This window comes from Colobus angolensis, unplaced genomic scaffold (assembly GCF_000951035.1).
Source record: "Colobus angolensis palliatus isolate OR3802 unplaced genomic scaffold, Cang.pa_1.0 Scaffold90, whole genome shotgun sequence".
Lineage (NCBI taxonomy): Eukaryota > Metazoa > Chordata > Mammalia > Primates > Cercopithecidae > Colobus > Colobus angolensis.
This window is the reverse complement of record NW_012122932.1, coordinates 4,502,312-4,523,817: the sequence shown is the minus strand read 5'-3', so window position 1 is coordinate 4,523,817 and position 21,506 is coordinate 4,502,312. Positions and strand designations below refer to the sequence as shown.

The 21,506-nt window shown below is 52.9% G+C and overlaps 1 protein-coding gene across 1 annotated transcript; it reads right to left on the bottom strand.

The window, feature by feature from the left end:
- Positions 1-3,408: 3,408 nt before the first annotated feature.
- CDX1 (caudal type homeobox 1) lies at positions 3,409-21,232 on the bottom strand. Its single transcript, XM_011931553.1, has 3 exons — positions 20,692-21,232; positions 5,045-5,190; positions 3,409-4,485 (listed from the first exon to the last, which is right to left on the bottom strand). Exons 1-3 carry the CDS (start codon positions 21,134-21,136, stop codon positions 4,279-4,281), a joined length of 798 nt encoding a protein of 265 aa, XP_011786943.1. The 5' UTR covers positions 21,137-21,232; the 3' UTR covers positions 3,409-4,278.
- Positions 21,233-21,506: the final 274 nt, after the last annotated feature.

The following is a 21,506-nucleotide window of genomic DNA, read 5'->3' as shown; positions in this document are numbered from 1 at the left end:
TGGCTCCATCTTGGCTCACCACAACCTTCGCTTCCTGAACTCAAGCGACCCTCCCACCTCAGCCTCCCAAGTAACTGGGACTACAGGTGTGTGCCATCATGACTGGCTAATTTGTATTTTTTTGTAGAGATGGGGTCTTGCTATATTACCCAGGCTGATCTTGAACTCCTGAGCTCAAGGGTTCTGCCTGCCTCCGCCTCCCAAAGTGCTGGGATTACAGGCGTGAGCCACTGTGCCCAGCCAAAACTGCAAGATTTTCTAAAAGACATTATCCACATAAATCAATCTACCCACTGAAGCTCCAATTTTATGATCATACAATTGGCCAGGAGTCTGGCAATCAAGCACATTTGACAATTGCTGTCACCACCGTCTCCTCTCCCCAATTCCAGAGGGGTTTTGAATGATTCTTGGCAAAATGACTGCTTAGGAATCCAAATGGTAAATATTCACTCTCTCTTTCCCTCTTCTCTCCCTCTGTTCTGGTCTCATATCAAACCAGAAGTGCAGTGGAGATGTGTGTGTGTGGCTTAAGGAAAGTGTCAGATGAAATGTACTTCCTTTTATTATATAGGGAGATATTTTTAAATGTATATAAATAAACATTTTTAATTTGCTTAAATGTTCAGATTTTATCACTGTAGAGCATGTGTTTTGTCACACCAGGGAGTGACGACTGTGAAAAACAAGGTACCAGGCTGCTAGTCCATCTGGAGTGGTTCAGAGGAAGTGATCCCAGAGCTGCCTAGCTGGGATGGGATTGCCCTCCAAAGTTGCCCTGGCCGAGGCCAGCTGTGCTCCCCAGCTCTGCATCCCCCGGCAGATCTTCTCAAACACTCAGGGCCAGGCTGATTTCCTCAGAGCTCCACTGTCCTCCTGTTTTAACCCCTGTATCTCTATCACAGTCCATTACACACACACACACACACACATACACGCACACACACACACACTCTTGGCTACTGGAACCCTCCTCTCTCAGAATATTCCATTCCCAACCCCGAGTCCCTCCCTAGAGTAGCGCTGCAACTGTTCTGCTCAGTCCACATCAATCTCTTGGCAATCAATGATGGGACTGGCTTTTCCACAAGACAGGTTCTCAGCGTAGGGTTAGGAGTCTATGGACTCCCTGAAATTGTATGTAAACAGTGTTGACATGCACAATTCTGATTTGCTAGAGGACATAAGCAGTCTGTGGGCCTTGGAGGGCCAGCACAAAGTCACCGGAAGCAAAGCAGCACGGGCCATTCCTGATAGGAGAGCTGAGCACCTCTTACCCCGGGGTGGCTTAAGATCTGACTAGACTTGAAGGGTCTCTTTCCTGAGCCATTACAGCCCCCCAATCTCTGGTGGAACTCTGGGTGATGGGGAATCACTAGGCACAAGGCAGCAAGTTGCACCACTTGGAAGTTGTCTTAGATGAGTTTCCTTTTTCATGGCGCTAAACACCCATTGGTAGGTGATCACCAACCCAACCTGTGGGTCGCATCCAACCTCCTGATCTCCCATGTGGGCGACTGCTGCAGCTCACCCTTTGATGTGGTAATGCACCGCTGTGACTCTATCAGAGGAGTGACCACTGACCTCCTGCCAGGCAGAGGTCTTCCTAATGCGGAGGAGACGGGCTTGTCCTCCTTCAGGCGGGTAGAACATCAGCCGAGCCTGCCAGCCTCTCACACTGGGATGCAGCAGCCCCGTGAGAGGTGGCTCAAAAACAAGCACTTATTATGTGCTGGGCCCTGAGCGAAACACAATTCTAAGCTCAGTTAGACTATTTTATTTCCATTTGACACATGAGGAGGCCGAGGCTCCAAGAAGCTAAGTAACTTGCCTGAAGTCTCGCAGCTTGGAAGTAGTCACGCTGAAATCCAGGCCATCTGATGGCAAAACCTGCTGCTAAATACTGAGTCACAGAGGTGTGGCCCTCCAGCCTGAACATCCCAGCACTGCAGAGTGTGTGGAGTTCAGTGGGATGCTGGGAGGTGTGAATAGGGGCCTCCTAGGTAGCAAAGTGCAGGCAGGGGGCAGGGTGGGGGAATGCCGGATGAAAGAAAATTCAAGGGGTTTCTTTGCTGTGGGGCTTGTCAGAGACTTTGATGTGCTAATGACCCACTGTGACTCTATCAGAGGAGTGGCTTCTGCCGGATTTCCCAAACCTACTTGACCAGAGTTATTTCTTTTTGGTAGACAACTTCCCCAATTTTACAGATGGTGAAATGCAGGCCCAAAGAGGGTAAGCAGTTACCCTAGGGTCGCAGAGCATATTTTTTTGAAGATCAGAAACCTCTATTCACTCCACGCCAGCCGCTTTTCACCAGCCCCTCTCCCTCTGCTCTTGGAACCCTGGTTCTCTCCCAAGCCTCAGGTGTCCACCATTACTAATGAAGGCCCACTGTCTCCCAGGCCACTGGTAGGAGGAGAGAGAGAAGTGCCTACTGCACTGCAGGGGCCTGTGCCAGGCCAGGATCCACCTTGTGCACTGTTATCATGGGAGCAAAGGGCAATGGCAGGCAGGCTGTACACAGTTTTTATGGCCTGGCCACCTCCCAGAACAGTAAACAGAGGGGTAAGCAGCTGGCACCGGAGCCCCCGGGGAGAGAAGGCCCCAGGTAGGAGACTCCCAAGAGTTCAAAAAAAGAGTATACTTTCAGTTCATATTGCTCAAGTTCCTTTTCTCCTTTATTCCATTCTTGGCCTGATCCACACTTGCTAGTCCTTTTCAGTCTCAGTTCAAACATTACCTCCTCCAGGAAGCCTTCCAGGATAAGCTAGGTGTGTGCTCTGCTCTTGCTGGATGCTCTGGCTCTCTTGATGCTCAGAGCATAGCTCTGATTGGCCCTTATCCTGTTATATTAGTGTCGTCTGTGTGCACGGCAGTCTTCCCCACTGGACTGGGGACTTCTGAAGAGCAATTCAGGATCCCTGAAGTCAGACCCTGAGGGGAGCTTTGTAGCTTCTCTCCTGCTCCAGCTGCCCAGACCACATATACCCTGAATGCATTCTCCCCCTCTAGATCTTGCTCCCTTACCCTGGAGATACCCTTCTCCGTAACCTTTCCCCTCCACGTCTTCCCAGGCCATGCCCTCACACCCCTCCTCCAGTCTAGGGGACAAGGACTATGTGCTTTCCAGGCCCAGCCATGCATGGCACATGGGGGTGAGCAATGAATGTCATCTATTGAAAGAAAAACCTGAACTGAACATACCTGAAAAATTCAGAAGACTGGTATGTTGAGTCTGATGATTCTGCTTACAGAATGGACTCACACACATTTTTACATAGTCTCATAGACCTACTCGAATAGTGTTCTGTTTTGATCTTTCAAATGTATTTTAAAGGTGACCTTGTTGTGGGCCTAAACAAACGGGAAAGGAATACACAATTGCTGGGGAAGGTGAGGATGATTTGTACTTCTCAAAAATGTTTCTTTAATGCTATGTATAATGATTTTTATACATTTTTGAAAAGAGAAGAAAAATTTATTCTTGAAGCTGCATCCAAGAGATTCCACTCTATATACAACACCTGTCCAGCTGTGAGCTCTGCTTGGTCTGGAAGAAGTCCTCTGGGGGCTCCCTGGGCCCTGATGGACAGCCTGGTGGGGGTGTAGAAACCAGGTAGGGTAGACTCTGCCCCCTTCTTTCCTCCCAGGGCCTCCCTCTCAATCCAGAGGCCTCACTGAGAATGATCATGAGGGTTGTGATTGTGCAACCCAGTGGAGCAGTCATCAGAGCCCAGTGCTATGGGTTTTGTGCTTAGCATCCAGCCTGGGGAGGGCTCAGCGCCCTTATGATGGGGGCAGGTAGAGGTGAGGCTGCAGGAAGAGGCAGTTGTGAGGTGACCACATTCCTCCCTCCTCAGGTCATGCTCTGCAAGCATTCGTCTTTTTTAGCTCCATCCCTTTTCTCCACGATCAGTCTGGTCCCCACAGGAGCCTCCAGCTGCACCTCTGAACATATGGAGGAGGAGGTAGGGCCTGAAGCCTTGTCTAGGCCCCTCCCCCAACAATTTGGGGCTTGAGATGCCCATGGGCGGTTGAGATCATCCACCCTGGACTCTCTTATCCCTCAGAGGTCTGGAACACAGGAGCTGGAAGGTCTTTATCCAACAGGCTTACTGCACAGATGGGCCAAGGGGATGCAGAGGGTGGATAGGTGACTGTCCACCATGTCCCAGAAGGTCAGGGCTGAGACTCGACCCAGACCTCCTGGGCCCACAGGAACCACACTCCCAGCCCCCAAGTCCCCAGGTCTCCCGGCGCACAGGCTGGGCATGGGGCTATGGCAGAAACTCCTCTTTGACAGGCATTGGGGAGGAGGTGGCCAGGAGGCTAGTGTTGCTGGGGCACAGGCCCCCCAGGGACGGCCCGGCTGGGGTGGCCGTGATGTCGTGGGCCGTCGGTGGCTGTGGGGGCTGTTGCTGCTGCTGTTTCTTCTTGTTCACTTTGCGCTCCTTTGCCCGCCGGTTTTGGAACCAGATCTTCACCTGTGGGGTTGGAAGACAGAGATGGAGTGGGCAGCGGGGAGAGAGTGAAGGAGAGAGCGCAAGAAGGAGAGATGAGGACAGTGAGCCCCTATTTCTCCATGTGGCTTTGTGGCTTATCTCTTTTCCAGCCTCCCAGACCACGTGGACCCTGAATTCATTCTCCCCTTCTAGACCTTGCACCCCTACCCTGGAGATGCCCTTCTCTGTAACCTTCCCCCTTTCCATCTTCCCAGGCCATGCTTCTTCCAGGAAGCCTTCCCTGTTTTCCCTGTGACTGCTCCCCTAATGTAAATAGCATGTGCACCTTCTACAGCACTAATCATAGCCTGCTGTAGCCTGTGGCTAATCAGATCCCCTTACCCCTGCCTTTGGGGGCAAGGATATTGGTTTTGTTAAGGGAGGGTGCTGGTAGCACCTCAGTTTCTGCTGTGCTGTGTGACAATGGCCTGGAGACTCAACCTCTCTGTTTTCCTTCTACTGAGCTCTGTCATCTGCCTGGCAGCCTAGAGATCAGAGTCCTCGCACTGCTCCTATGGCTGAGATAGGACGACAGACACACCTGCCGTTCAGTAAGCCCCAGATTGGCAGCCAGCTCTGATTTCCGCCGGATGGTGATGTAACGGCTGTAATGAAACTCCTTCTCCAGCTCCAGGCGTTGGTGGTCAGTGTAGACCACACGGTACTTGTCCTTGGTCCGAGTCTTACCTGAGAAGCAGAAGAAGCCGGGAAGGAAGGTGAGTTGGGAGGAGGAGGCTGCAAAAAAGGCCCAGGCAGGATCCCTAGGTGGAAGACAATCCAGGTTCCCTGAAGTAGGACCCTGGAGCTGGGGAAAGACATATACCCCAGGCTGAGGGAAAACAGTCATTTCCCAGACTCAGACCCACAGACTCACGGTCTGGGAGGCAAGTGCTCCTCCCATGCTCATCAGGGAGGCAGTGAAGTGGGGAAAGCAACAAGGTCAGGGTTAAACAGCAGGCTGCTGATGGAGCTGCAGCTTCAACCCAGGTCTCCTGACCCAGAGCCCTATTCTGAAGGCCAGCTCCAACAGCTTTAAACCAGCAGCTTCCAGATGTGGCTGCACAGCAGCCATTCTCCAGGAGCTTGTGAAGAACACAGCTTTGGCGCATCCCTGACCAGTTAATCAGAAAGCCTGGGGGTGGAATCTGCATTTTTAACAAACTCTTCAGGTGGTTTTGACTCTGTGGTCAGATATCAGATGGGTTTGAATTCTGGAGACACGGAGGGGATACTGGGCAGGCAAGAGTGATTAAGACTAATGAGATGGCAGCTGCTCCTTCCTCCTGTGCAAGAGAAGAGAGAAGGGAAGAGCCACTACAAGTAGAGGCGGAAGCAGAAAGAATCTGGAACTGTCCCAGGTGTGGGCTCCCTAGTTCCTTCCCAATGCCTGGGGATGGCCTCAACATCAGTCAAGGAGGACTGGGGCTGCTGGTGGACAGTGGACCCCTAGGACCTGTCAGTTACCTCAAAGGTTCTGGCTCACGATACCAAGCCCTGAACTGGGCCTGCACGAGGGGCCGGAGGCTGGTCTGCCCAAGCCGTCCACACTTCCCTCTGTGTCCAGGCACCGGGCAGGAGAGATACAGCTCATCCCACAGATCCTCACTGAGCTCCTGCTGTGAGTCAAGCACTGGGCTATAACACTGAGCAAAATAAAGCGCCTGTCCTCATGATGCTTAGGTTCTAGGGAGGGAAATGGATGAAAAGAAAAATAAACATATAAAATATTTGATACACTAATTGATAAGTGTTTCAGGAGAAAAGGAGGCAGGGAAGGAGGATCAGGAATTTAGGGAGGAGACGGGTTGTGATTTTAAATAGAATGTGCTGTTGAAGGCCTTCCTGAGAAGGGGAATTTCAGCAAAGCTCTAAAGGAGGTACAGGAAAGAGTTATGCAGGGCCGGGCGTGGTGGTTTACACCTGTAATCCCAGCACTTTATGGGAGGTTGAGGCAGGTGGATCACCTGAGGTCAGGAGTTTAAGACCAGCCTGGCCAATATGGTGAAACCCCATCTCTACTAAAAAATACAAAATTTCAGCAAAGCTCTAAAGGAAGTACAGGAAAGAGTCATGCAGGGCCGGGCGTGGTGGTTTACACCTGTAATCCCAGCACTTTATGGGAGGCTGAGGCAGGTGGATCACCTGAGGTCAGGAGTTCAAGACTAGCCTGGCCAACCTGGTGAAACCCCATCTCTACTAAAAAATACAAAAATTAGCTGGGCATGGTGGCATACATCTGTAATCCCAGCTACCAGGGAGACTGAGGCAGGGGAACAGGAGAATTGCTTGAACCTGGTAGCTGGAGGTTGTGGCGAGCCTAGATTACACCACTGCACTCCAGCCTGGGTGACCGAGTGAGACTCCATCTCAAGAAAAAAAAAAAAAGAGTCATGCAGATGTCTGGGGAGAGGCTTCTAGGCAGCGGGAACAGCAAGTGCAAAGGCCCCGAGGTGGGGCATGCCTGCTGTCTGACTGCTGTCTGACAGTGAGGAACTGTGAGGAAGCTGATGGAGCTGAGGTACAGTGAGAAGGGGTTGGGACAGGAGACAAGGGGAGGGACTCTGGGTTTTCCTGTGTCTGGGACAGGAGCCACTGCAGGATTCTGAGCAGAAGAGACATGAAGTCTGATGTAGGTTTTAATATTACTCTGGCTAGTGCATGGAGAACAGATTTGTAGGAGGAAGGGGAAGTGCAGGGAGAGCTGCCATAACCCAGGAGAGAGGGCGGTGGCTTGGCTTTGTTACGGTGCTCAGCCTGGGGCCCAGAGCTGAGGTTAATATCAGGGCTTTCTTTGGGACTCTGATCAGAGGTCTGTCTGGAGAGAATACTGGGAGTCATGCTTGGCCTGGGCTGGTGTGGGGCCTGGCTAAGCACCAATTTCCTTTATAAGAAGCTGAGCACGTGGCTATAAATAGGAGGCGCAGGCAAGCACTTCCAGACCCACACACGCTCCCACCCAGGCATGGTGGGTCTCTGAAAGACCGTCAACCCCTCCCGCCTCTCCCAAGTGCCCCCACCACAGCCCAGCCTTCACCTTCTTGGGTCTCAGCCCTGGCCCTGCCTGTCCCTTGGCACCCCTGCACTAACCATCTACCCACCCCCATTCTGACGCCTGTCCCACTCCACCAAGCCCACGCAGCTTGGCAGGACAGCCACTGGGCTCCCCGTGAGCCAAATGGCTTTGTGGAGAATGGGAGACAGCAGATGTTCCTGGGCAGCTTTTCCCTGGGTTTCCTGCCAGAGCAGAGGAACCGCACCGGACGCTTCCACGTCCACTGACCTCAGTCCGCTGCCCAGCATAGCACGGGAGAGCCTCGGCCTTCAGCCAGGCTTGGCCCCAGGAAAGGGATAAGGGAGTGGCTGCCCAGGCCTTGGCTCCAGATAGGGCCCCTCCTTGGCCTAGAAAATGCAATGCCGGCTCAAAAACAGTTCTGCCTAATGCCACCAGCACTGGAGACCAACGCGGCTCTGAATCCACAGACCCACTGGGTTCACTGGGCTAAAGCCGGAAGTGGTTGTCAGAATTTAGTCTCCTCCCACTTTACTGAGGAAGAGACTGGGGCTCGCAATGGTTGCATGGCAGCTGGAGGGCCAAAGAAGAGGCCTGGTGAGCCCTTCTAGTCCAGCCTCCCTGTGTAGTCAGGGTCACTGAGGCCCAGGCAGGCACAGGCCTGCCCAAGGCCATGCCCCCTGCTCTAGAGCTCTTGCTGCCTCTCCAGGGCACAACTCCTCATGCTGCCATATTTAGGGCCCACTGAGTCTGCCATGGAGCCCCCAAAGTGTTGGTAACAGAAGCTTAAACAGCAGACCACCCTTCCATTGCTACTTCTGGGAAAGAAGAGCCCAGACCATGGTGAGGGAAGGCCGCTGAGAGCCCCAGGCTGGAGGCCCTTAAAATGCCCAGAGGACTCACAGCCACCCCCAGGAGGATGGGCCTGAGGCAGGGCATGAGGCTCCCTGCCCACCCAGACCTTGGCCTAGAGATCACAGGCAGTGGTCCTGAAGGTGCCTTTTCCGTAGAGTCCTAGCACCCACTTCTGCCTCTTCTGATGAAAGCCCAGACCCATGACAGCCATTTCATAGGTGGGGGGAAATGGGCTCTGAAAGGGCACCTGCAGAGGGCCATCCTGACTGGTCATGGTATGAACCAAGACTCAGGTGTCCTGACCTCAGGCCCAGCTCTTCCGCAAGTGAGGGGGTCAGGAGTGAGACCAGATGGAGATAGGGTTTAGCTGCACAATTACTCCTCTCTGTCCTGGCAAGGCTGCCAGTAAAGACCTGGCCCACAGGCCTTGTCACCCCTCTTTGGGCTCTGGAGAGGAGCTGGTGGGCTCAGGAACCCATTGGCCAACTTCTTTCTGGTGGAGCTGCTTGAAACACACAATTTTAGTGCAAGAAAATGGCTCTGCCAAAGAACAAAATGTTTGCTATCACACTGTGTGGCTCAGAAACCGGGGAATCCCATATGCTGTTCCAGGAGTGAGAACGGAAACATCCTCCTTAGCGCCCAACTTGGCGATATCTAGCCTCATTTAACAGGCACATACCCTCTGACCCAAGAATCCCATTGCCAGCAACTGATCCTACCAAGAGCTGCCCAAAGCTCCATCTGTTTCTGATAGCACAAGACAAAAGACAACATACATGTGTACAAGCAGAGAGCTGGTGAGAGAAGGGATGGTGCATTCATGGAGAGGAGCATTATGCAGTCATTAAAAAGAAATTTCAAAACCCCATATGTCCCAATATGGAGCAATTTCTAAGATGTGTGAAAAAAAAAAAAAGCAAGACAGAATAGTGTAAATAGTAATGGTATAAGAACGGGGGAGACACACACATACCCAAACATCTGTGCACCCATACAGTTCTTTCTGAAAGGATATACAAGAAGCCAGTAATAGGGGCTGCCTCTGGGAAGGGCACGGGAGTTTGGAAAGCCACAAGTAGGAGGGAGACTTTGGGGTTTTTAAATCTTTACCAAGTGTATGTGTGAATTCATATTTTTAATGACAGCCAGGAACCCTGGGCTCCAGTCCCAGCTCTGGGCTGGAACTCCCTACTGCCCCAAGACACCTCTGAAGCCTGGAAAGGAGGGGGCAGGGAGGTGCATGAGAGCAGTGGGGTGGGGAGAGGGCCCAGGATGAATTATTTACAGACCCCTGGGACGCTGGAACTAAGGGGGAAGTCCAGGCTCCTATAACAGGTGTCTGCTGAGGGGCTGGCCACTCCCAGCCACCTAATGAGTAATCCTCTGGGCCAGAGGCCAGTGTGAATGGGTGGGAGGGAGAATGGGGAGCCCCTTCAGCTCTTCAGGGGTGAGTACAGAGGGGAAGAGCCTTGGGTAACTCACCGAAATGAGAGGCTCTCTCTCTCCAGTTTTGGGATGTGCAGAATGTCCCATCCATGTGGATCAGGCCACCACGAGAGGTAGCAAACTCCCGTCCCCTAAAGCATGCACAGTACAGGCCAGTGGCTCCCAATGCCTGACCAGCAGCCTTGGAACTGCCTGGGAAGCTTTTTCAAAGCACAGATTCTGGCCCCAGAAATTCAAATTCAGTGGGGCTCAAATGGGGCTCAAAATTTGGTACTTGAATAGTTTTCCAGGTGACCCTAACATGTGGTTGGTTGGGCTTTAGCTGCACGATTACTCCTCTCTGTCTTGGCAAGGCTGCCAGTGAAGACCTGGCCCACAGACTTTGTCACCCTTCTCTGGGCTCTGGAGAGGGGCTGTGGAGCCCAACAGAGGTACACTCTGTGACTCCAGAGGTGTCTTAGGGCAGTCAGGAGTTCCAGCCCACAGCTGGGACTGGAGCCCAGAGCTCCTGGATGTCATTGAAACCAAACCTCTGGGGTTGTGGAGTGCAGCTTCTCACCGGCTGGGTAACCTAGGACAGTCTCCCCACCTCTCTGAGCCTCATTCTCTGTATTTGTAAAATGGGGAAAATTAATATTCTAATAATAGCCAACACGTCCACGTGCCGGGCCCTTTGTATACATCTCTCAATGACCCATGGAGTTGGGGACTATTAACTCTATTTTACAGATGAGAAAACTCAGGGTTAGAGAGGACCATGCATCAGGCAAGTGGGATTCAAAACCAGGTCTATCTGGCCTCAGAAACAGCAGTAGAACCTATCAATCAAATGGTACAAGGTTTCTGGTAGTCCTCTCCAACCCTGCAGCATAGAGGGGCTCACTTGAGATAGATGGACAATGTCTAGAACAGTACCTGGCATGCAGGAGGTGCACAGGGAAAGGCAGATCTTACTCATTTCCAACAGTGGTGGGATGACCATCTGGCAGGAATGCCAGGAAATGGATCTGTGCAATGGGCCATCTGCTAGAAATGACCGTTTACTTATAAGGTCCCTTCCAACTTGGAAACGTGAACCTCCCAATGTTTATTGATTCTCTGATTGTGTTTGTTATCGTAGCTGAAACAATTCTAAGACCAATTTGACAGTCTGAGAGTCTAGACACTGGGCCTGCCCAGCTGGAGGATGGGGACAGGAGCCACGGTGGCCTGCAGTGGGGGCTCCCCATCCAGCCTGGGCCAAACAAGGACAGAGTGTGGCCTCTGCTTCAGCACAATCAAATGGCCCCTAGGTCAGCACTTCCTTTGCCCTCTTCCTGCTGGGTGTGTGGCCCTGGGGGATGACCAGCTTTGGCCCCCCAGGCCTGGACCACAAATCTAGCTCCAAAAACCTTTGTGACTCCTCCCTGAGTGGTCCAGCCCCAACTGGCTGTGCTTCAAGATCCTAACCTCTAATACACACATGCACACAGTCATGCACATCTGTACACACAAGGACTTGCTAAAAATACAGATTCCCAGGCCCCACTCCAGATCTACTGCATCCTAATTTCTCTGTCATCTTTAACAATGCCCCTGTGGATTCTAAACCACCAGCTCAGAAGTCAGTGGGTCCTGGTCCCAGTTCCATGCCATCTGTGTGGCCTAGAATTAGTTCCTCCTCTCCTCTGGGCCTTGGTTTTGCCTGCGCACCAGTTCAAGTGCCCTCGAGACTCTGAAGCTTTGAGCCCTCTGTGCAGCTGTAAGCCCCACTCCTGCCACCTTGCTGCCTGCCACCCCAGGCAACCCCCGCAGGGAGCACATGCCCCACACACCCTCCAGCCACGTCTCTCAGAGACCCACACTGCATGCAGCAAGAGGCGATGGGGAGCTCACCCATGTCTGTGATGCCAGCCTGGGAATGACAAATGGAAGGGCATAGGGCTTTTGGAAGGAGGGGTCAGGGGAGGTGGGAATAGGGTCGCCACAGAATCCTATTGCAAAGAGCCCCCTTTTCCAAGATAAGGAAGCAAGTCCAGAGAGCTTATAGGTCACTTGATGTGGATGACTGCAGGGCCAATAAGCAAATGAAAAGGTGGGAAAGAGGGGCTCAGGAGAACTGATCTCCTCACCCCAGATAATACTTGTAGGAGCGCTGCAAGGGTGACAGGACATGGGCCAGCTCAGAGGCGGTGGCGCTTCTGGTGAGGGGCCTAAACTGTAGCAGCATCACACTCTACTGAGGTTTGGGAAGGGGTGGGTGTTCGGGGCAAGCTTCCAGACCTTGCCTGGTGGCAGAGACCTGGGCTGTGGTCCAGCCTGGCCATCTTAGTTGAAGGACTTGACAAGTGACCGAACTTCCCTGGACTTTCCTTCCTCTGCCTGGGGAACAGAATGGCTGTGAGAGCAGTCTGGAAAGGGTAAAAAGCTATGGAGACAAAAAGGAGAAAACAGCTATTTGCAGAAGCGGGCATGTTGGTGGAGTCCCTCATGAGAGAGAGGAATGTCGCCTAATGGGGAGCCACAGGGCCAAGAACACACTGGCCTGGGAGTGGGGAGATCTGGCTGGCCCACCAGCTGGACATGCGATCCCTTATTTGGGCCTGTTTCCCCATCTGTACCACCAGGGGGAGGGCCCTCCACTGTGCCCTAACCTCACCAGCTCTACAATAGATGAATGCCCTTCCTGGGACATCAGGTTTTCTGCCTGACCCACAATTGGGTGCTTGTCTTGGCTGATCTGGCAGTCCCAGGCTGCTAATATCATGGTTCCTCACTCAAGCCCTAGCAGGGATGAAGCTGGCGTGGGAGTGGGGAAAGGGGGACAATGGGCAGGCCAGCCATTTTGGGAGTCCTGCAGCCTTAGCCAGATTCTCCTCCCCACTGTCACCCTCCTTCCTAGTTCGAGTTCTTCATCATCTCTGCACCCTCCTCCTCCAGGGCCACCTTTGCATCATCTGCTGTCCTATCTTCTTCATCAAGGTCCACAATCTGACCCAGCTTTGGGAGGCAGCAAAGAGGAAGGGACTTTAGAGTCAGACAGAGACCGGTGGCTCTTCCCCAGTCTGGCCATGTGACAGTGGTATGTTCCTGGGCAAGTCGCTGGACCTCTTTGAGTTTCAGTTTATTTATCTTCAAAATGAAGACATGAATGCTTTCTTTATATGGTAGTTATGGAGACCAAAGTGATAACCTACTTAACACTTATTAACACTTATTAATAAAAACTGTGATGACGAAGATGATGATACTACAGAGACAAAGAAGCTGAAAGAGGCAGGAGAGAGGCCGGGTGCGGTGGCTCATGCCTGTAATCCTAGCACTTTGGCAGGCTGAGGCGGGTGGATCACCTGAGGTCAGGAGTTCGAGACTAGCCTGACCACCAACATGATGAAACTCTGTCTCTACTAAAAATACAATAATTAGCTGGGTATGATGGCGAGTGCTTGTAATCCTGGTTGCTCCGGAGGCTGAGGCAGGAGAATCACTTGAATCCAGGAAGCGGAAGTTGCACTGAGCCGAGATTGCGCCAACATGATGAAACTCTGTCTCTACTAAAAATACAATAATTAGCTGGGTATGATGGCGAGTGCTTGTAATCCCGGTTGCTCCGGAGGCTGAGGCAGGAGAATCACTTGAATCCAGGAAGCGGAAGTTGCACTGAGCCGAGATTGCGCCACTGCACTCCAGCCTGGGCGACAAGAGCAAAACTCCAACTCAAAAAAAAAAAAAAAAAAAAAAGGCAGGAGAAATTCCTCAATGCAAGAACAAGGAGCTTATGCAGAATGGATTTCCATTCTGGGAACTCTTGAGATGGATTTTTCTGCACTGTCCAATATGACAGCAACTAGCCACATTGATTAAATAAAATGTAAAATTCTGTTTCTTAGTCACACCAGTCATTTCAAGCGTTCAACAGTCACATGCAGCTGGTGACTGCCTACTGGGCAGCACAGATACAGAGCATTTCCATCCTGGCAGAAAGTCCTACTGGACAAACACTGCTAGATCAAACTCCTACCAGGGTCCGGACACCCACACTGCAACACACGCCTACTAGCTGCAAAGCAGCCAGTTCTTGCATCTGCCACCCATTTATATCCTTCCTGAGTTTTTCCACAGGGGCACCCTGAGCCCAAGACAGCCCTTTAAGATTTACAAACAGTGACTGCATCCCTTCAGGTCTTCTCCTAGGCTGAAGAACTTGAGGCCTCTCTGAACTGTTTCCTGGTGGAGTTTCCAGGCCACTGCAACCTGGCCATCTTCCACTAGTCTAGTCTGAGAGTGAAGCCCTTGCTACTCCACTGCAGGCGTGGCTCCCAAAGTCTCACATTTGAGGTGGGGCTGCAGTGAGGAGCTCTGCCTCCAGCCTCTTTCTCCCCCACGCTGGCTGTGTGACCTTGGTGAAGACCCTTCCCTTAGGCCTCGGCTCCCTGAATGCTCTTTGAGGGTAGGGCCATGCCATTTAGCTCACCAGCACCTATCACGTGCCTGACACAGTGAATACTCGATGAATCCTTGTTGAATACATAAAACAAACCTGCTACTTCCTCTGCTTCCTTAACTCCATAAACAGCACCTCCATCCTCCAGCCATTCAGATCAAAAGCCAAGGTGGCACCTCTGAGTCCTGTCTCCCTTTCTCCCCGCGTCCAACCCAGCAGCTGGTGGCTCAGCCTCCAAAGCACAGCCTTCTGTCCATCTCCATTGCTCCTAAAGTTTAGTCCGAGCCACTCATCTGATGGAGAAGAAATGTGCTGTTCTGGGGACAGAAATCCTGCATTTGAAAAAATGCTGAACACACTGAGCACCCAATCGATGCTGGTTCGCACTATGATTACCACAATAACTGCACAGTACTTACTTGATAAATAGTTCCTTACCTCCTTCATGGCAGGGGAGGTAGATTAAAAACAAACAAACAAATGAAATAATGACAAACTGGGATTAGTAGTAGGAAGGAAAGTGAGCAATGAGCTAAACTGAGTGGGGAGGTCGGGGGAAGAACCCTACTTTACTTAGCTGGGGGAGGTCTCCAGGAACAGGCCACATTTAAGCCAAGACCTGAGGTTGAGAAGGAGGCTTCCATGTCATGAACAGGGAAGGAGATTCCAGGGAGGGTGAGCAGCATGTGCAAAGGCCCCCAGGCAGGGAGGAGCAGAGTGAGGGCACAGAGGGCAGCTCTCTGTGCGCAGGTTGGACCCATCTGCCTTGTTCAGGCCATCATCTCCAATGCCTAGGAGCAAGTTCAGGACAGAAGACACTCAGAGAATATTACTGCTCGCCTGATTGAATGAATGAATGAGAAAGGCACAAGATGAGGCTGGAGAGGCCAGCAGATTCTGTGGCAGAGGGATTTGGATTTGGTTTCAAGAGCAACAGGAAGCCATGGGAGGGTGTGGAGCCTCGCTTGCTCCTTCTTTCTGTTGATGGGGGGATCCATGTGGGGTGCCCCCACAAGCCTGAGGGGTGAGTGTGGCAGGGGGAGAGTCTGTCATGCTAACATGGTGATGGCCCTGACTCCAGATATGAATGTGGTTTCCATAGCCCGGGAGCTCCAACACAGAAACCTGAGAGGCTGGCCCATTAAGATAACTTCCTACAGACCCGCCAGACCCTGCTGCTAACAAACCATTTTGGACCTTCGCAATGATTCCCTAAGCTCTAAGCAGCAATATCTGCCAAAGCAGCAGGGAGAAAACACCCAACCAAAAAAAAGCCTTCTGCCACCTTCTAACTGGGTCATTCCCTTTCCCAGCTACATCTGAGCGATGAGGTGTCAAATGTAGCTTCTGCCTGGAGAATCAGTTCTAAACAGCCTGGCCCCTGCTGGGCCCCCCTCCTCCCCCAGCCTCTTACAGTACATCCCCTGCCTGGCCTCCTTTCTCCCCACCTGGCTTGGAATGTCCATGGGGAAGGGGGGGTCTCGGGCTCCCCTTCCTGAGTGTGTGGCTTTATTTCATAGATGCTTGCTGGGCTGTAGACTGGGTGTAAACACGGTGCTGCCATGTCCTCGCTGTGTGAGCTTGGGCAGGCCACCTTACCCTCTAAGTCTCATTATCCTGATCTATAAAATGAGTCTAATACTAGATCCTTACACCACTCAGGGCTATCATGAGACTTAAGTGAGATCACCCACGCAAAGTTCTTGGCACAGTGCCTGGCATGCAGTAAAGATTTAGCCAATGCCACAGTTATTTGCTCTCTCGCGAGCTCCTACTATGTGCAAGGCAGGGTGAGGATGGGACTGATTAGGACTGGTCCTCGAGGGACTACAGATGGTAAGTGGCAGGCATAAATAAGACAATGAAAGTAGAGAGTCAGTGGTAAGTGTCATGAAAACAAGGGCCTGATACAGTGCTTAGGAGGGAGGAATTAGGGAGGGCTTCCTACAGGAGACAGCCTTGGAGAAGGAACAGCATTTGAGCTGGTGATGAGCAGGTTCTCTGAGCAGCATTTGAGCAGGAGACAGAAGGGAGGGCAATGCAGGTCGAGGGACCAGACTGGAGAGGCAGGGAATTTGAGGTCTGTGCTCCAGTGCACCTGCAGAGGACTGGTTGAGGTGGTCACAGGCACCGATGCCCTAACAACTACTGTGTGCTAGCTGCAGGGTGGTGCTTTGCAGGCATCTCTTTCCAGATGCAATCCTATTATTATCCTGTTACAATGGAGAAGCCCAGGCTCGGAGAAATGATCCAAATTAACTTGCCCGAAGCTATACAGCTTCTTATGGAAATTCAACTCCAGGTCTGAGACTCCCAAGCCCTGGCTCTTAACTTGCCTTATCTAGTCAAAGTAGCAGGAGAATGGCTTCAATAGATGGTTGAGGCCAGTTCTCAAGAAGGCTCTGATTGCCACAGAAATGGAGCTAGATTTTACAACAAAGAAATGGCATAAAATGAAATGGCAATTCCATGTCAGTAGGGAGCCACAGAATGCTCCTGAGTAGGGCATGTGCCTTGAGAAGGTAAATATGGCAATGGTTTTAGAAGACAGCTGGAACATCACAGAGAGGCTGAAGGTGAGAGAACAGGCTGGTGGCTGTGGCAGTGGGCCAAGGGAGAGGGCCTGCCATGTGGGGGGAGGGGAGCATTCATGCCCTTCATGGGCCTCAGTTTCCCCATCTGAAAGCTGACGGAGTTGGACCAAGATCTAAACCTTGCTCCCACAGTCTCATCCACGTGAACGTCTCCCTAGTCCTGAGACCTCAGCCACCCCAATGGGCTATTAACCTGTGGAGCAGGTTTATTCAAAGGAATTGGAGGCTGAGCCTTCCACAGAAGGATGATGTGTAACCCTCCCAATGAAAATGCTGATATTTAAAACCCACCTCATGAAAATGCAAAGAGAAAAGGAAAAAAAAAACAACGTCTTGTAGTCATTTCCTATCCTGGCCTCCATCAAATGATACTGATCACTCAGAACTGATTAATATTGTCTTTAGGAATCAGAGACTGGTTGAAGCCCAACAGCCTCTCTCTCATCTTTCCCATTGTCACCGCCCCCTACTTAGAAGAAACTGAAGTCTCAGTCCCAGCCTCAGCAACCCCACTTCCCCACGTGAGTTGGGGTACCATCCAAGTGGAGAGACAGAGGCAGCCAGGTTTCCACTGACCTGAACTGCTTGGCTGGACAGTCCCAGGTCCCAATCCTAGGACTGGGACCTCGGAAACCCGTGTGAAAGCTAAGATCTCACCCACCCCCCTGTTCCCCAGAGATGTCTTTTGTCCCTCACACTTGCTCTGTTCATTCACTCAACAAAATATATTGAGCACCTACTAAATGCCATGCACTGAGCTGGGTGCCAGGATGCAGTGGTGGGTTAAGCAGACATAGCTCTGGACCTCATGGGAATGGACAACATACAAACAAGTGTAAGGAAGTGAGTAGACTGGAATTAGTGCTCTGAAGGAAACACAGCAAAGATTCGTGATTAGATACTCCCCGTTGTAGTGGGGAGTCCACTTTGGGAAATGGTGGAGGGCTTCACAGAGGAGGTGATGATTAAACTAAGATCTGAAGGGTAAGAAGGATCCACTCTTGCAAAGAATCAGGGGAAAGAACTTTCCTGGAAGAGAGAACAGCATGTGCACAAGCGCTGCAGTAGGACTTGGCAGGTCTGAGGAACTAAAAGAAGTCTGGAACGGCTAGAGCTTGAAAGCCAAGGTGAGAGCAGCCAGGGATTAGGTCAGGGAGGCAGGCAGGTGCAAATGCTGTAGTCTTATAGACCTCAGGAAGGAATGTGGGGTTTATCCTATATATGATGGGAAACCATAGGAAAATTCTAAACCAATTATTCTGACATCGAGCCCAGCTCAGCCCCGCTTGTGCGAAACTGGAACATTCCTCACAGTCTCTGTACCTTGGCTTCCTCATCTACATGTGTGGTCTCTAACTGTCCAGTTTGTCCATTCTCGAATGCTGGAGGCTCAGAAGTGGGAGAAGAAGGGGCTAGCCAGGATTGGTGGCAGGCTGAAGACCTGGTGGCTAGTGCCAGTGGGGATTGGGAGGGCAGTGGCATGCACTGATCCTCCTTCAGCTGTCCTGGACAGCAGCATTGCACAGGAACTGCCCCTGGAAACCCTGTGCCTTCATTGCCCAGAAGGAGAAACTGAGGCCAAAGACAGGAGGGGCTTGGCCTCTCTTTCAGGGACAGTCAACAGTTTCAACCCAATTCTGCCCTCACTTCAGGAGCACCGGATAGAGAGGCAGCACCTTCTAGCTTCAAGGTCAGGGTTCCTACATCCTCTGCAGAAGGGGGCTAACCTGGCTCCTAGGCAGTCCCTTTCCTGGAGCCTTGGGAACCCCCAGACCTCCTTCTGCCTTTCCCTCTACTCTCAGAGAGCAAGGAGGGAAACGCTTTTTTGCATGCAGCAGACTCATCTGCCTGCAGACAACAGTTTTCAAGCGACTTTTGAGACCAGAGGATGAGCCAGGTTCAGCAGCTCTCGTGCCCAGAGGCACGAGGTGATTTGTACAGAAGATCCTCCAGGATCCCCCAGTCCTCCAACCCCCATTGACACACTCCTTTTCCCTTACACAGTGATGGCCTCTCTCCAAGTCCCTACCCATAAGGAACCTCCCCATTCATCTCCAAAGTCACCAGATAAGCAGGAAGCAGCAAGTGCAACAGAGGAGCAGGAAACGCAGGCTTCCTTCTCCAGGGCCTCACAGACTGGGAACTGCAGGATCCTGAGCACTGGTGCTGCCACCACCTCCTCTCATATAATACAGGGTTCTTAACCCCGGATTTATGGATAAAGCTTCTGGGAGCCTCCAGAACCCCTGAAATTGCCCAATGATGCAACATTTTTTTTCCCTAGGAAAAAGATTTGTACCTTTCAGCAGATTTTTCAAAGGAGTCCTTTTGTAACTTAAACAAGGGTACAAACCACTGCATAACCTCCCTTCTTTCTAATTTCACAGATGGTAGAACTGAAACCCAGAAAAGATGACTGATTTAAGAGGAACTGTTGTATAGAGAATTAGAGCACAGACTTAGTGGTTAGTCCTCCTAGGTTCAAATCCCGGCCCCACTAGTTACGGGTTACATGTCCTTGGGCAAGTACTAAAAGTCTCTGTGCCATAGTTTCTTCATCTTAAAATGGGGGTGATAATAGTACCCACAATGATGTTTTAAGAGTTAAAGGAGTTAATGCATGCAAGATCTTACTTATGTCATGCCTGGTCCATTAGTAAGTGTTCCAAAACATTAGCTGTTATTTAATCAAGGCCACAGAAGCAAGCGGCAGAGTCTGGTTCCCTGTACCTCCCTGGAGGCAGATAGGAAGTTCTGTATCCCTGGGACTTCCAAGAAGGGTATATGATTATGGCCAGAACCTGTAGCTCCTGATCAAGGCCAACTCAGCATCTGCCCTGAGGCAAGCTGAAGGTGTGTGGGGAGACGGGGGTGAAGAGTGTAAGGAGGTGGGGGAAGTCCCAGGCTTATTCCCAGCTGGGGGAAGGGGAGGAGGGGCTGGACATCAAAGGGTGGGCAGGCCAGCTTCCCGCCCCCAAGGCTAGGTGGCCTTTGTCAGGACAGGCCGGACACAGTCGGGACAATGGAACATCGTGTTCACTTTCCGGCCAACAGGAGTCACTACCGAGCTAAGGCAGAGCCAGTTACATGACAAAGGGGGGACCCATAACGGAGTTCAAGCCGCCCCTCATTAAAGTTGGGCCCTTTGTCCTGCCCCCTCCCCTGCCTTTGAAGAGGGCGGATCAGAGAGGCCTGCCTGGGGGCAGGAGGTTCACAGGCTCAGGAGCCAAACAGTAGCCCCCTTCCCACTGCTCCCGCTTCCCCTCCCCCGGGGTCAAGAGTTCAGGGAGGACCCTGGGAAGGTAAGGTACAGACCCCTTGCCGCAGTCTGGCCAAAGAGGGCTCTTTTTCAGCCTGAAGGATATGACCCAGCAATCTCTTGACTGTATGATGGGGAGACCCAGCCCTGGCCAGGAAAGTCACCTGCCCTTTTCACAGTTAGCGAATCGTCCCTTCTGGGGCGAACTTGCCGCCTTTGCCTAGGGTTGGGTTAGGAGTAGAAGAAGCAGATGAAGAGCAAGGAGTCGGTGTTGCTAAATGAGTGTGGGACACCAGTCTGGGAGCCTGCGTTCTAGTTCGGGCCTTGCTCCGCGGCCGTAGGCGCATTTCCGCACTTCGCAAGGGGTCTCGGTTTCCCTATTTGTACAGAGAGGGTTAGGCTGTGCTGCTGAAGGCTTCGATAGCCTGAGACTCAGGAGAGGGAGCTCAAAGAACAGCCCTCCCGGGCGAGAGCGGACAGGAGGGCCACACTCCCGGGAACCCGAGCAAGGCCGGAGCAGAGGTTAGACACGGGGCGGCCTGGGCCGCGCCCGAGCACCTGCAGGTCCAGAGGTGCAGGGCGAGGGAGGGGTCCTTACCGCTGCCACTGCCGCCTCCGGCCGCCACGCTGCGCCGCATCCACTCGTAGGGCGTCCGCCTCTGCGCTCCGGGCGAGGACGGTGTGCCCGGACCCCCGAGGGGCTGCGCCAGGTGGCCCGGGCCGGGCCCAGGGGGCGCAGGCACCGGGCTAAAGTCCAGAGGGGGCCCGAATGCCAGCGGAGCTGGGCTGGCTGCAGGGGCCGCGGGGCCCGGGCCGTAGGCGGCAGCCCAGTCGTCCTTGGGCGCAGGGAAGGGCGCCCCCCAGGCCGTCGGGGGCGCGGGGGCCGGCTCCACGTGAGAGTAGCTGGGAAAGTCGGGGTACTGCGGGGGCGCCGGGGGCGGGGCGGGGGGGCCGTAGGCTTGCGGGCCCAAGCCCAGGCTGGCGGGCCTGGCGGGGCCAGGGTACACGGGCGAATCCTTGTCCAGCACATAGCCCACATACATGGTGGCCGCGGGGCCCCCCGCGCATGCTGGGCCCTGGAGCCGCCGCTGCCGGCCGCCCCGACGACGAGCAACCGCTCACCTGAACTCGCCTGTCCTGCCGCCGCGCCCGCCCCACCCAGGCCTTTTATAGCTCCGGGCTGCCCGCGGCCCCAGCCGAGGCGGGTTTGCATTTCAAAGCGGGGGAAAGCCTCCGGGCCGCGAATCAAACGGGGAAACCCGTCGGGGGCGGGGGGTTCAAAAGGAGACAAATTGCCGCCCCAAGCGGGAGGTGGACTGGCCAAGGCCTGGAGGGGGTGGGGGCGCGGAGGGCGCGTCTTGGGCGAGGGTGGAGGCCGCGCTGCGAGTGGAAATCACTTGCCAGGGGGCGGCC